The 16,945-nt window shown below is 43.2% G+C and overlaps 1 protein-coding gene across 2 annotated transcripts in view; it reads right to left on the minus strand.

The window, feature by feature from the left end:
- The window catches only part of Dad (Daughters against dpp), a 51,428-nt gene extending 34,533 nt beyond the window's left edge, over nt 1-16,895 (minus strand). For both annotated transcript variants that reach the window (XM_029304003.2, XM_029303996.2), the window contains exons 1-2: nt 13,719-16,895; nt 6,094-6,144 (exon numbers count right to left, since the gene is read on the minus strand). In XM_029304003.2, coding sequence (XP_029159836.1) covers nt 6,094-6,144; nt 13,719-14,733 — 1,066 coding nt within the window. In that variant the 5' untranslated portion in view covers nt 14,734-16,895. The remainder of the gene's footprint in view (nt 1-6,093; nt 6,145-13,718) is intronic.
- Between the last annotated feature and the right edge of the window lie 50 nt (nt 16,896-16,945).

Here is a 16,945-nt window from a genome sequence, read left to right on the forward strand (position 1 = left end):
AAAGTGGCCGGTGACGAGAGAACGTTTTTGGCACACGCGCGTCACTCCACAAAGGGAACGTAAATATAATTCCGCGAATTACGCGTGTCACCGTGTAAGCCGTTAAGTGCCGCGCGAATCTGCGAGATAGTGTCACCGCCGAGTTTGCAAAAATATATAGCCACGCGGAAGATTCGGCCCGCGGCGCCACCGCGCTCTCTCGCTCTGTCAGCCAAGGTGAGCGGATTCCTCGATTATTGGGTTTTGGCTCGGGAAAGAGAGTCACGTGAGAGAAGAAAAAAAATAGAAGAGACAAGTTTGCTAAAATTGTAATCGTAAAATAGCGCGTCAAGAAATGTCATTTCTATTAAAGTCATGCATTTTTAAAAGTCTACATGGAGAGAATTTTCCCTTAGAATTTATTACCCTGAAAAATATAAGAGTATAAGAGAATTTTATAAGAGTTTCTTTAATTAATATTTACCACAATAAAAATATTAATATGTACATAATTAAATTAATTGGAACGGTACTTATATTCGCAACATTATGTAAAACTTGTGGAGTTCCGCTGTCGTTAAGAAAAATAAAAATAAATTACTTGAAATTTATTTTAAATATAGAAGATGTTATACACAGATAATTTTCTCTTACAATTTATCCTGAAAATTGAAAATCATGGTAATCGTGGAACATGATGGTATTGGAAAAATTAATATTTACCACAATAAAGATATAAAATATATTCGATTAATTTTACTAAGTACAATCTTAATATTTTTATTGTGGTAAATCAGAGAAACTCTTATAAAACATATTTCATAAACCTCTTTCCAATATCATATTGCCCCACGATCACCATGATTTTCAGGGTAAATTCAAAGAGAAAATTCTCTATATTAAAAAAAATGTTTGAAGTAATTAATTTTTTTAACGACTCTTCTTAAAACTCGCAAGTTTACATATAATGTCGCGAATGTACCGTTCGTAAATCAAATATGTATCGCGATCGTCGAGTACAACATCGTGACATTGGAAGTCGATCGACGTCACGCGTTATAACGCTCGCGCGATTCGCAGCTTCGCCGAGCGAGCGAGCAGGCAAGCTGCATCGAATTAGGATCTCGCCGGCGGATCTTCAAAAGCGGCATCTCGTCGGGCTCCCCCGATCCGGAAATCGGCGTGTCTCGCCGCTCTCTCGGTGCTCTCGGTCCGGTCCGCAAACGCTGCCGGCGCAATCCGGTGAAGGAGGCACCGGAATGCGAGAGAGCCACTCCCGCCGATCGCCGCCGGACTCGCGGCAGTCGTGGCGCTCGAGCGGAGACGAGAGAGATTGCTTTTCGTTATACGGAATATGCAGCACACGTATCATAGATTTTCCCAACCAATATGCGATCCACCCGATTTCAAATTTGTTCAGCGTGACAATTAAGTCTTCATTTTCGACATGTTCATTTTTTCTACGAGATCAAACGAGTCTGTTTAAAATATTTGTCGTCGACGGAGAACGCAGTGAAAGTTGGATATATTTTTTCTGAAGAGAAAGATGAAAAATAAACGAAAAAAGGCATACGGAGAGGCGGGATAAACGAGGAAGAGCAGAAAAAAAAATGCTGAAGAGAGTCGGCAGAGGAGAGAGCGAGAGTGCGTGTGCTTGAGGTTGCTGTTTCAAGCAAAGCAACACGAAGAGAGAAGGAAAAAGAGAAGGAAGGCTCGGGTAAATAGACGAGAAGCAAGGGACAGAAAAGGAGAGAAGGATGAAAGGAAGGAGAGAAGGGATGTATTCAAGGACGCCGATGCGGCAAGCCAAGCGACAGGCGTTCACCGCTTCGTGGTCCCGGGGGCTTCGTGTTACCGCTCTCCACGTCAGCCCCACCCTTTGGCCGGCGCTAAGGGGCCCTTTACGTGCCCTTAACCTTTCACGGATTAGCGCGGCGTATCGGAATTGTCGCGTTTCCTCAAGGCTACGTGTATACGAATGGATTTGCACCGAGACTTGTACTTGGGTATAGAAAATCATTGGAATATGCCGCCATTTTTTATAATCTCTCTTTCGAATGTAGTATTTTTCCCCTTTCATAATGACTCGTTCCTGGTAAAATGACAAAAGCAGCCCATTTTAAAACCGGTTATATGTGTATCGATACCGCACACTATCGCACACTTGTTACATTCTTTCGAGGCAGGTGGACCGTTTAGCGAGTGCGCTTATAGCTATGAACTTTCTATATACATATCTTTTCGCAATTTTTGTCCTCTTTTTCTCTTCCTGCAAACGAATATTACCGGTTTTATTTTCAACGGCGCGGAGTGTTATTGTATACAAGTCTGAGCAACGAAGCGATCTACTACGCGGCGGCAAAAATAAGATCTAATCTGAGAGACGAATCTCGCGGACAGAGAGAGAGAGCAAGATAGAGTAGAATTAAAAACGTAGATGTAGCGCGATATACGCGGCGACGTTTGTCCTCGTATCGCGCGTTCGAAAGGGACTGCGGCGGTGCGTTGTGTCCTTCGTCGTATTCGTTGAAATTTACGCAACCGCGCTGTATCTGACACAAAACAAGCACGTGCGGAAATCAAGTAGCTTCGCCGATCACTCCCAACCGAGATAAAAATTTCCAGAACAAAAAAAAATTCCGTTAAAAAGTCTACGTAGAGAGAACAATAAAATGCATTTATAAAATATTTTATGAGTGAAATATTATTTAGAATTTACTTAATAGAATTTACCTTCATATTTTAGCACAATAAAAAATATTAATACAATATATATACATAGTAAAATTAATCGAATATATTTTATATCTTATTGTGGTAAATATTAATATTTTTAGAAACTCTTATACCATATATCCCACGATTACCATGATTTTCAGGGTAAATTTTAAAAGAAAATATAGCCGCCCTTAGAATTATTTCGAATTACTCGTTTGCATGTGAAATTCATTTTCAACTGGTAAAACGAGACGACAAAATTATATCATTTACGAACACTGGTAATAGACGCCCTTTATAAGAGTTTCTCTGATTAATATTTTTCACAATAAATTAATATGCATATTAATATTTTTATTGTGGTAAATATTAATCAGAGAACCTCTTATAAAATTCTCCCAATACCATATTGTCCCACGATTACCACCAGTATTTTTAGGATAAATTCTAAGAAATCGTGCATAAAATCATACTCAAACATAAAGAAAAAAAATATAAAAAAAGCTACTTGATATGTTTGGAAAAACGTGAAGATGCGAGATCAACTCGAGATTTTCCATTGGCGTCATCCCCTTTATTCCCCTTCCGCGATCGACGAGAGAGCGCACGCGTGCATTCGCGGAATCACTCCACGAGTCACCGGTTCGACTGAACTAGCTGCGTTTCGTGGTACGAATATCGGCGTCGCAGGCAGCAACAAGTGGCGGACTTTTATCCGCCGGTGGCCCAGTTTCCGCGACGGAGCGATAAATTCGCCCGAGCGCCCGAAAGACAGATTTACGACGAAGACAGGAGGCGAGTCTTCTCCTCTTCCGAGAAGAGACCGCTCCTCTGTTTCCTCCCGCGACGCCGAGATCAATCGTATACGTTTACATGTACTTGTCGATTCTATCGTATCGATGCCATAACACGCATAAAATAGAGCTCTGACGTTATTATAAGTGACGACTTGTTCACTATTAAACAGAAGTTAACGTAAAATGCCATTTTTTAATATTATATGAAACAACTATTTTGAATCGGTTAATGCATTTATAAATTTACTAGAAATATAATAATAAAAAATATAATAAAAAAAATAAATTTACTAGAAATTTCCTAGAAATGAAAAAAATGAAATTTCGATTGTACTGTGTTTAGGCGCGAAAAATGCGTCGACCTCGATCGAGACGACGATGTAGGCGGCCGACGACGGATTCGTATTTATAACGCACCCTGCGGATTTAATAATACCTTCAAGACCACGCTGGACCTTTGGCAGGATCTTCCTTGATATAAATGGGAGCGGTTACGCGGTGGATATGCACGGCGTATGACACACGGTCCTTTCTATCGACAGGAGATATTGACCCCAGGCGATACACACTATGCGTCCAGTAATATTTCTTTGCTACATAAGAGTGCGTCCACTATATAATCTTATAAACACGGACGCACACACGCGCAACGTCATCGCAAATACGCGGTTCTCCTGGCTGCAGGCGCTATTTATTATTTCGTCATATCGAGCTTAGTCGCGCAACGTCGAGCCTATATACAAAGATGCCTGGTCTCCGTGACATTTTTACCAGAAATTTCAATAATAAATGTTACAGTAACATTACATCGACATTGTGATATTTTATCTTCGACATCTGAAAAATAATGCATAGCACTTGCGACACATCTTGACGACGTGCTATATTGCTTTACCTGATTACACGCTCGGCACACTTTTCAAGAAGATATCGATGAATGGCGAGGACTCGATGCGCCTGCATTATATATCCGTGTGTATAATTGCGCAACCAGATCGCACGAGAGGTTTCTCGAACGAAAGGCGAATCTATCGATGACTACGCAGTCGATCCGCGTGTTGTATACTTATTCGCGTCGAGAGAACCAGTTTAGGACTGGGTGCGGAAGAAGAAAAGAGAGAAACGTGTATAGTCAAAATTAGACGCGAGGCAGAAAATATCGGGTATTCCTAATCTCTTTCTGCGATTCACAACTTCTTTGTTTATCTCTGTAATTTTATGCCATTATGATTCTTTATTAATATGTATTTAAAAATGTGTAATCTTGAGACAAAAATTGATCACGAATAATTTTACATCGCAATTTTTTTCGTAAATCTTTCGTGTTATAATTAAAAAGAACTGCAATTTTATAATGAAAGATGACTGGTTGCGGAATATAATTTTTAATTGCAAATAAATATCGTTGAATATTCATGTTTTGCATTCTCGCGATGCAACGAGATCGATCAGCTTCCACCTGGTGGTCCAATATTGGCCAGCGGATACTTTGATCAACCGCTGAAATGGCGATATCATGAAATCTATCGGCATTATGCGATCGAGAAGATCGACTTACAGCATGTAGTTACAAATATTACAATCATAAAGAATCATGAAAGTTATGTAGAAAATTCAATTTCGATTTTTTAATCGCAACTGTCGATTTCATGTTTTATCTTTATATAATATTCATTTTATTCATTTATCATGTTTGGAAGAATTATTGCTAAATTTTGTGAAAACCGTGCTATATTCGCAAAGTAATATTATGTTACGGCAGATTGAGAACCCTCGACACATATATGACTAAAATGCTATCGTAAATGTATATCTCTCTCTTCGAATGTTATATCTACGTTTGTTTTTTGTCGATTCCGTCTAATAAAATCGTTAGTTTTATTCGCGACAGGATAATTTATTATTTTACTCAAGAATTCACGGTGATTACATACAATAAAATGTAATAAATTATATATTTCTATAGTAGCTATTTTTCGTCCGTCCTCGAATTTCCTAAGAAAAAAGTATATTGACATCTTGTTTATCGATCTCATCCACGCGTGACCAATGTCAATTAATAATAGCACACCGATTAAACCCGAATAAATTATGCTCGTGTCGATAGGTATCCAAAAATATTATTCCGCTTTAAATCGAAGAGCTGTAAATGAATAAGAGCAGCGTGTGAACACAAAAACGTTGCGCCTCGAGAAGAAAAGTCAAATGTCAAGGTCTCCCTTTCACACCATGGCACATCGGCCAATTTCTAAATCGATACTTTTAAATCACGTTAACAGCATTATTTGTGCGCGCGATCTTGAATCCGCTCGCGGGATTAAAACGGGAGTTTCGCCGCAAACTCCGTAAGATAGAAAAAACGGTGTCACTCTCGTCCCGGATTATCCCTAACCTTGCTTTGGGCTAGGTCGTGAGAGACACGACTTGCTGCTAACAGAGACGAGCCTCGCTTGTACGGCAAACGTTTGCAAGCAATAAACATGAATTATCGTCGGCACGGTTGCGTGAAAAGACACACGCACACACATTCACGCGGATATATACGCGATCCACATTCACAGACATTCCTGATTACGGCGTGAAAAATGAAGACACTCACCTTCGGGTCTCAGTCTGTCGGCGATAAGGCAATACGGGGGTGGCGGCGTCTCTGAAATAAAAAAAAAAGATAATTATCACATTGTCGTGCAACTCGAAACTTTGGATGAATGAAATTATATACGCTATGTATTATCTAATCTAAATAAAATTAAATGTCACGAAATTCTTGCATTTCGAATATTTGCATTATCTGGAGCAGAAATAATTTTATTTTTATCTTACATTTGTCGAGAGTAATATAATTATTAATTATATGTATTTTAATCAAGATATATATGATGTGAAATAAAAATAGTCAATGATTTCGATTAAGAATGCCGCTTGATATATCCGTATCGATGGCGGAGTCATTGAAAAACGGATCCGAGAGGCCCCGATGATTTTCGATTAAATCGAGTTAATGACATCAAACGCCAAGTGACGGCGCGAAATGTCACGGTGGACGGGCGCTCCGTTAGAAAGAAGTCCAGGTCCAAAAGCGGCGAGTTCTATTATTGGCGCGGAACGACGCCCGTGCGAAACCGGTACGCCGGTTTTCGTCCTTTTACGTTTATACGCGTCCTGAAAGTATAGAGGACAAATCGCGGCACCGCGAATATCTCAAACGTCAAGGTAACCCGATGCTTCCCGCGTGCATGCCTCCGTCTCGCTCGTAACGCATGGCCGAGATACGCACGTACACGCACGATAGGTAATTGCGTCCTGAGGAATCTCGCCCCGAGTCTCGAAAAAAACTCGCCACTCAATTAGCCCTTTTCTGGACGCTCCATTTTTTTCAAAGAAATTTTATAATTTGAGCGAGAACAATAAATATATAGAATTAGAAAGGAACTTGTCGTAAACAGAGAAAATTTTCTCTTCGAATTTACTCTGAATATAAATAGGTAATAAATAAAAATATTAATATGTATCATACAAGATATAAAATATGTTCGATTAATTTTATTATGTATACAGTAAAATTTACTATGTATATTTTTATTGTGGTGAATATTAATTAGAGAACTCTTATCATATTGTCCCACGATTATCATGATCTTCAGGATAAATTCTAAAAAAAAATTATATTACATATATATATAATATAATATAATAAAAATATATAAAAAAAGTAAAATATTGTAAAACAGAATCATTATCATAATGAGAAAAAATATATTTAAAAAAATACATTTAATGCGATTTAAATGTATGATAATTTAATTCAAAAAAATCTCGCCTTTATCAATCATTCAGTTATTTAAATAAACATTTAATTAGATTCATATCATGCAGATTGTAATCAGATATCGACATCGGTGTATCGTAAATAACGCAATTTTTTTTTTTTTTTTAATAAGATGCAGATATCACTAACAATAGAGGAGAGCCGCATGCCGGAGAATTTCGTGCCCAAAATTGCTAGATAATATAGATAATAAACGTGGTGCGACGTCGACGCGTAATGGCCGCCTGTCGCGCCTACACGTGGATCCTCTCCCGCGGGGCTCGCGTTTCTCGCTTCCACCGGTTCGCTCTTTGCTCTCTCGATCTCTCCTCTCCAGGGTCCGCCGAGAGCTTTAATAAAGCCGGCGCGGCGTGTCACTCATCGACGCGCTTCACACTTGGAGTCGGAGTTTGGCACACGATTCGAATAACAAGATCCGCGAGAGCACACGGGCGATTTAAACGGCGATGTTTTAGCCCCCCCGGTTAAGGCACTTATAATCAATGCGTATGGCCATTATTACGTAACTCGCGCCGCCAAATGTCTCTTCCGAAAGGAGAGAAAAACCCGCCTATTTCTAGGTCTGTTTATCCATCTGTCGCGCAAACCGCCGCGAGATAAATGTTATTACATTTATCGAACCGAGACCATCAATCGATACCGAAGCGGAAAAGTCAAACAATAACGCGCACAAGAATGTGTGTTTGTCCAGATATCATCTTTCAGATTAAAAAATCGAGGAGGAAAAAAAAAAGAAGAAAATATGTTATGGAAGTCGCGCTTTCGGGCGTGAATATGAATATATTCGAAGCGCGGTCAGAGAAAGTGGTGCGCACATTTGAAACGCTGTGGATCGCGGTATGTAACGATAAAAACCTGCCCCGCGACGATTTGCGTAACGACGACGTATATACATACACAGAGAGCCGTCGCCGGTCGGCCGATGATAATCGATTCGCCGGCGTGAATTATTAACCGGCCGTCCCGGCAATGGTTCGCGAACGAACGGACGACCGCCGAATGCAAAAACAGATAAAGACGGCGGCGGGTTTGTGTGTGTCGCGCGCGGCGGCGTTATACGAAAACAAGGCGCCACCGTGGGGAGGTGATTTACGCGCGATAAAACGCCGCGCCGCGATCCGATACGAAGTTAGCGGCGTTCGCTATATCGACGATCGCTGACAATAGGTTTGCGTCCGTCCGATGTTGATGTTGCGCGTAAATTGAACCGTCGAGAGAAAAAAAAATAGTGCCTCTCCGTCGCCGATTATTACCGGTCATCGCATGTATGCGTCATTGCGTATCGAATATGCGCGTTATTTCGAGCGATGCGGACTAAATTACGTGTGCATTTATAGTCGACCAAAATAAATGTAGGTTAAACAAAATGTATGTGCATAAGAAATATCTTTTCTTATGTTAAATATTTCTTAAGAATTTATCTTGTATCAAAAAATATAAATCGTTATGTGTAGATATATATATTTGAAAAAAAATTATTTTAATAATATTAATAATAGATTATATATTAAATAATAGTTTGTGTAATATAATATAAACTATTATTAATATTGTACTTTGTTATATGTTGCTCATCCGAGAAATGTCATACGAAATATAAAAAATGTATTAAATATATGTATAAAAAATTGTGAATCATATATATAGAAATTATATGAAACACGTGGACGGTCACGCGAAACGTCATTTCGGCGCGTCCTTTGTCTCGACAAAGAAATTCTAACTAAAGTATCGACAAAATTGAAAGCGCAGCGAACTTAAATTCCTAGGAAACCTATTCCCGATCCGTCGAAATGACTCTAAAACATGCGCATCCCAGAAGACAGAATATAATAACACATCGGCACCAGCCAAGATTCTTGACGCCTTCGCTGCCCCCGATTCCGAAATCTCAAAAATTTCGACGATCGAAGGTCAGCAGTCGGCATTGCATACAGTGGGTGTATGCATTTATTCAACGTGATCTCTATACGTCAGCCCAAAAGTTGTAAAAATATATAATCGCGCTTGAATTTCGAGATAATGTTCTGCTTGTAAAAAATTCAGATCCAACTATAGAATCATTTATTAATCCTAAAAGTTAATCTCTAGCCTTGGAAAGTTTTTATACGACGGTACAGATATTCCTTATCAAACTCGAGACTTTTTCGTATAAAAATGCAATTTCCAACATTATACAACCATTTAAATATTGAAGAAAAAATTGCAGACGTAACGCAAAAGACCTTCCTCGTTATCAACTCGTTCGCGAAACGAATTCTCCAAGGGAAAGAGTTAAAGTTGAAATACTTGACATCGTTTCTGTCTCCGGACTCTTTCTCGAGCACTAAACATGGACATTCTCGCGCGAGGGACGAACGCGAGAAAAAACGTCGGTGAAGTTTCCGATATAGAGAGCCGCGCGGGAGAATCGGTGCAATATTAAATTCTCCGGCCGGCGAAATCGAATCGAATCGAATCGAAAGAGGGGTTCGCCTCAGTTCGGTCAGCTCCTCGGCTAATGCCGGCTGGCCTCGACAATTAGCTGGCGCCAGCAATGACACGCAGCGGCGCCGGGCTGCAGCCTCCCCTCTCTCTTTCTCGCTTCTCGCGCGATCCCGCGACCGACTCCGGTTGTGTCTCCGATCCCCTCGCCATCGCTGCCCTTCCTAACCGCACATGCTCGACGGCGCCCCGTCCTCAGTCTGCCATCCGTTCTCTTCTCCCGCCGCCGTCGCCGGTCGACCAACCCTTCCCACTCTTTCTCTCTCTTTCTCGCGTCACCGTCTTTCCGCCAGCCGCGACTGACTCGCTCAATATACGTTTTATTTTTAGATTCATTTCCTTCTGGCCATAACTTTGATTGTACGGCCATTCGTAAGTGCTCGCGCTCTCTCTCTCTTCACTTTTAACGCGCCTTCTTTCTTTCAACATGCGTCCCGAGTATTTTTTTTTTCCCTCCTCTCCCTTCCTTTTCTCCGTGCTTGGTCGGGGTGTCTGCGCGCTGACGCGTCTATTTCGTCGTCGTTCTCGGTGGCACCGCGCTCTCGCTTTCTCTCGGCTTCTCTTTCCCCAAATGCGTCGTCGGCTTCCTCCGGGCGTGTGCATACGTGGCGCGCGCTATTATTAGTCGTGGAAACCTCAGCATGGAATTCGAAGGATCCGCTCTTGTTCCCCTTCCACCTCCTTCCCCCAACCTTCTCTCCGGCATCGCGCGCCGTTAATTACGAAACGCGCGCGTAGTTCGCGATTTTATCTCGCACACACCTTCAGTCCTTTTTCTCTCGCGAAAAGGTGTCGCGCCGCCCGGCGAATCGGTCGCGCCTGTTTTATTCCGACGAGCGATTTTCCAGCAATAAACGCACGATATTATCAATAAATCGTGCACGCCGCGCCGCTCGACTGTAACGAATCGATGTTGTCGTGATTAGACCACCGGCGCCGGTGAGCATTCGCATGAATGATCGCGTAGAAAATAGTATGTTTTTTTTTCCTACTCGCGCGGTCGTACGAGACGTCTCTCGAACCTTTCGGAATTATGTCGACGTAAAATGTATCGTTTTCCTCTTGTATATTTTTATTTATTAATTATTGATTATATTTATTTTCATTTTGTATATTATTTTTCATACACTGAAAATCATGGTAATCGTGGATATAAAATCGAAGATATAAAATATGTTCGATTAATTTTACTATATCTATATATTAATATTTTTTATTGTGGTAAAATATCAATCAAAGAAGTTCTTATAAAATTCTCCCAATATCATATTGTCAATTACGTGTAATTATGACTTTATACGTCTTGAGAATATATTAATAATTAATAATTTCTTTTCGTATATGAATTATTAATATATATATATACAACATTTAATGAAGTAATGCATACATCTTATTGTTCGAAATGTATGTCGGAAAGTATCTTCCTCTTCGATCGAGAATATTTCGAGATAATATATTCCTGAATTCGGATCGTGCCAAAGCGTAACAACCGTAAAACACACCGTATTACCCGTGGTTCGCACGATCGAAGTCGCTCCGTGCTTGAGCCTCGGCGACGACGACCGGGTTAAATGATCGCCGGGGTTACGTAAAGGCGCGTTTTGCTGGCGCCTACTCCGTCCGCTTCCTCTCTCGGCTCTCTCCCGCTTTATTAGGGCGCGACGCTTTTTTGCGATCGCAGTCACGTCACCGGTCTCGGGACCTATCAATTCGACTACTGGATGCGAATAAGGCGTAAACAGCGTAAAGTCGCAGCGCGGTTATACAGTTATTGGACTCCGCGAAAAATACCGTTCTCTGCGAAAAAGTGTCTTCAAAGAAACTCGATTCAAAGGCCGACGTTGAAATAAATTTTCAACGCGCGCTTCTCGTTACATTATTGTATATATTTTAAACCGTGCAACTAGAAATAATGAAAGTTGTACAGTACTTAAAGCCTCATTAAAATTGCAAATATTTTCTTAAAGTTTACGTTTGCATTCGTTAGAAATGAGCATTGCAAATATAAACATTAGTTAAGATTACACGGGAATACGTCAATGTGTTTGAAAAGTTTACTCATTAGTTCTAATTCTCGCACCGTTAACGTTACGTGGCTGCACAAATGAGTTTCTTCCTTTTTAAACACACATCCGCCTACCTTCTTTACGTTTTAAAGAAAATTCTTCGAGATTACCTAATTCATACCTAGATGATAAGGAATCCAGCTGCGGAATTGTTACAACGGCGTCACTTCACAAAATAAATATCCTTTGTATTGTACCTATCCACTTTTTAGAGTTAACATGGAACGATTATATACCTGCTCGAAACTAACATAATAAGTCACAAAAGCGTACTCGAAAATGTGAAAGAGCCTTGTCGTCAGCTTTTCAAAGTTTATTACCTGCCATAATCTCTTCGGCGTTCAGTGTGACAAAAGGGACGACCGTGTCGAATGTGTTTCGACATTTCGAATTTCCATTACTTTGAACTAAATTATTACGATTACGTAATCATATTATTGTATATATAAGCGCCATTTCATATATTAAAAAATTGATCTGCAATCTTGCAAAATTATGACTCTGTAGTCATATATCATTATTATTATTATTGTAAACGTCATCTTGTATTAATAAAAAATTTTATTAAAAAATCGATTTTGCAAAATCTCACGTCGCGATAAAGTCCGATTCTTCGGCTTCTGTAAGGAAGAAAGCATGAATGTATTGATATTTGACTCCGAAATTTTCTCCTGCGAATATATATATATATATTGCGTATATTTATTATCTACATTTCCAAAGACAACCTTGTATGTGCCCCATCTAGTAATAAATTTCTTTTTTACACCGGCTCTCGAGTCTTTGGGCTTGTTAGCATCCGGCGACGCGCGCACAGGTGCCGATTAGCGTGCCCGGTTTGAGGTCTACGATCGTTACAATGTAGCCAGCTGTGCGTTACGACGGTAAATTATTCCTTCGTCTAGACACCACCGGTGGCGACGGACTCGGACACGTTCGATATACGTCCGGGACTAAAGCGCAACTTTAAACGGCATTGACGGTATTTCCGAGAAAAACTGACACAAATCGCTGACAGACCTAACTTGAATTCTTTATGAATTTTCGGCGACCGTACAGATGCACGCCTAATTATTCAGTGGTTTTCAAACATTCGTTAAAGGGTTAACATTTTAGGGAAAATTTTGTTTTGACACTTGACAAGTTGCCTTAATTTGTATAAAGTGATTAGTTTGTTTTATACCTACGTACACAGACAATTTTTTTTAGAATTTACCCTGAAAATCGTGGGACAATGTAGCATTGGAAGAATTAATATTTACCACAATAAGATATAAAATATGTTTGATTAATTTTACTATGTACATTTTTAATAATTAATATTTTTTATTATGGTAAATATTATATCAGAGAAACTACTCTTATAAAATTCTTCCAATTAAATTCTAAAATAATAGAGTTATGAGTTTCTCTGATTAATATTTACCGCAATAAGAAATATTAATATGTACGTAGTAAAATTAATCAAACATATCTCGTATGGCAAATATTAATTCTTTCAATACCAAATATTGTCCTATTTTTCGCAGTAAATTCTAACAGAAATTCTCTCCGTGTACATCTCGGCAAGAAATGTTTATTTTATACAACAAGCTCCTTAATTTTATCTCGTTATACTAAATTTGATTAAATCTTCCATTCAGATAAGATAAGATTATTTCAAACGTAGAATATATCAACGCTGTAATTCACGCGAGTGCGGCGAGGCATCGAGTTTTGGCGAGATGTTGGTGCGAATTAACGAGAGTTACATAATTCGTAGCGAGACCTATCTCTCGGCGAGAGAGATATAATATACGAATAAAAAAGATGTCGAGAAAAAGAAAAAAAAGCTTCGCTCACCGAGTTTGCAGAGCCGGCTATAGTGGTAAGGGTTGCAGCATACGTAGACGGGATCTTTAGCGGAATGACAGATAGGTAGTCTCTTGAGCTCGGACGAGTGCTCGAGATCCGGCCACCGCCAGATCTGGCAGCAGAGGAGGTGCGGATCGTTGCATCGTCGTCTTCCCTCGGTCGGTCCTCTCGTCGCCGGCACGACGACGCTCGTCTTCCCGCAGCACCTGTCCGTTCTCATCGGCGACGCGGACAACGAGTCCTCGGACGCGGAGCAGCAGCTCTCCTGCTCGTCCTCGACCGAGGACGAGCGGTGGTGCCTGCTGGAGCGACGCCGGTAGCGACGATAGCGATGGTGCTGAAAGCCGTGACGGCCGTGATGGCGATGCGGCCTGCCGTGATAGTTTTGGTCGTGCTGTTGCTGCTGCTGTTGCTGCTGCTGCTCGTACATGGGATAATCGTCAGCCGGCGAGCGTTGTTGACGCGGCACGAGGACGCACGAGCCGAGATCGGCGCCGGAGCTCTCGACGGCGACGAGCAGCATTTCCAGCTGATTCTCCTTGAGCGTCTTGAGGAGCTCTTTGACCCTCAGCAATCGGGCGGGATTATCGTAGTATCGGCGTTGCTGCTCGTGCTGTTGCTGCTCGTCGTCATCCTGGCTCACGTGGCCGCCGCCGCAGCAGCCCTGGTGCAACCGGCTCGTGTTGCGACTCCCGTACACCACCGCACCACTTCCTTCCGTCCTGCTCACTTGTCGGCCGCCTGGTGGTGGTGGTGGTAGTGGTGGTGGTGGTGGTGGTGGTGTTGTTGTTATTGTTGTTGCTGCTGTCGTCGTCGACGTCGCTCTGCTGTCGTTGCTGTCGTAGACGACGGCGCCGCCGCTAGTGTTGCTGCTGCTCGTGCGATGATACGTACGTGACGATGAATCCTCTTGAGCTTCACACTCGGTTTCATGCTCCCCACGGACCTTGGCCTTTAGCAGACGTCTAGTGAGCACCGTCCGTTTGCTCCAGAACATCAACATGAAACGGGATTTGCGGTACGCGCATTTGGTGGCCAGTCCTTTTCAACGTAGCCGCCGTAGGAAAACAAAAGGAGGACACGAGGGAAAGAGAGCTGAGAGTAGGGAGTGATGTTTCGCTTCCCTCCCCTTCCCGCAAAATCCCTTTATTCTCTTCTCCTTTCCAATAAACACCAAATACGCACTGTCAACCGAAAAAGCACTTGTTCGCGCACACGCGAGATCACAGACGGTATACGGAGCGAAAAACACACACACACGACGCACAAACACAGTCACGCCCGCTCTCTCGCGCGCAAGCGTGTATATTTATTTATGCGCGTATATATCTCACGCGCGATCACGGTCCCGAAATAGTGTGACAGTCCAAACCACACGGCGGAGCTCCGTTTCACGGTCCTTCTTTCTCTCTTTCTCGCGGATTCTTCTTCTTGTGTCTTCTGCTCTCTCTCTCTCTCTTTCTCTATCTCGCGTGGATATTTCCGATGAGCGGCGAACGAAACGCGCACCAATCTTTTATTCCTCGGATAAGTCTTTCGGCCGCGTTACACTCGAGCTCGAGTCCGACACCGGCTGACCTTGAACTCTCATTTACCTCTCGTTTGCTCTTCTCCGCTTCTTCTAGAGATCTAGTAGAGATCTCCTCGATTCTTCTCGCTCTCTCTCTCTCTCTCTCGAGGGAGTCTTCTACGTATCCCGTCGACGAACACCTCCCGGGAACAAACAATCCGCACGACGGCCGGGAGCGCGAGCCACTGTCGGCATCGCGGACGAAAAGTCGACGTCGTCGTCCGCGAGTCGACCGACGACGTAAAAAAAATAAAAATAAAAACGCACCACGCGGATGCAACTGGTCGGAGATTACCGACAGACGCGCGCCCTGCTACTGGGTATAATATCGTCGTAGACTCGTTATCCGTTTATACACGCGCGTTCTCGAGAGATAGACAGAGAGAGAGGTAGGAGAAAGAAGAGACCCAGGGGGGGAGGAAGAGGGGGAGGAGGGTAAGCACGAAACGAATCGGTCGGCGCACGCACGACACCCGGCCTTTACTTTCCTCGGACGTCGCCTACGTATCGAGGGCGATGCGGTGCCTTAACCTCGCGACCCGGCACAACGACGTGTATATGTATACAAGATATAAGAGTATGCGCGGTATATATAACACACCGGCGCCGCCGCTGAATCCTCTCTTCAGGAGCAAGAACTCGCGACTCTCCACAGCTGACGCAACGACAAAGACGTCGTCGCCGAAGAGCAGTAGTACTTGGATCTCGGTGACGCTCGTGGCAGGAGATGACGTCGCTCCCGATGCTCCTCTCCCTGCCGACGATCCGGTGCTCGCGTCGTCGTCAATGCCGGCACCACCGGGTGGTCGGCGGCACCGCGTAGGGACGACGTCGACGACGACGACGGCGACGGCGACGAGGATCGCTGCCACCACCACCACCGCCGCCGCGACGACACTCCAACAACCTCGGACTCGCGATCGTCGCTCCGTCGATCACTCCCCGTCATCCGTGCGCGCGTATCACCGAGTGACATTTTCCGCTCGCATCGTCCGTCCCCTTCTCTCCCTTCGTCTTCTTCTTCTTTTATCTCCTCTCGCGTTACGTTTCCACGCGCCGCTCTGTTCTTTCTCTCTCACCGTCACACGATGCCGCGATTCTCGGCACCCATCGCCGGCGATGCTTTTCCGCCGCCGCCGCCGCTGCTGCTGTTGCTTCTCGACGAAGAACTTGTTGTGTCGATGAATTCGCGACGCGCACTGTCACATTCTTGACATCGCTCGCGAGGTGAAATGAGAACTGAACGTGGGAAAGATCAGAGTTTGCGGCAGGAGAGAGAGAGCACGCAGCAAACTTCACTCCGAAGAACGACGCTTCCTCGATATATCGGCTTTAGTACGACGTCTCGGGCTCTCGTAACCCGCTCTTCTTCTTCTATCGACGACTCGAGTGTCCGTTGCCCTCTTCCACCAGCGTGTCTTCCTTTTCCTTTTGTCGATCGCGCGATGAATATCAACGTCATCAGCGGATCGAGACGAACTGTTGCGCACGAACGGACCGACACGGCGCGATCACTCCGACTCGACCAAGCTCGGCGGCGACTGCGACGAGACTGGCAGGCACGAGGTTCGGCCGTCACAAGCGCGCCGCGACTTCCCCCACCACCGCGACTTCCCCCACCACCGCGCGCCGTCTGTCTCCCCCC

This window comes from Nylanderia fulva, unplaced genomic scaffold, assembly GCF_048542155.1.
Source record: "Nylanderia fulva isolate GAGA-0341 unplaced genomic scaffold, ASM4854215v1 Scaffold23, whole genome shotgun sequence".
NCBI classification, from domain to species: domain Eukaryota; kingdom Metazoa; phylum Arthropoda; class Insecta; order Hymenoptera; family Formicidae; genus Nylanderia; species Nylanderia fulva.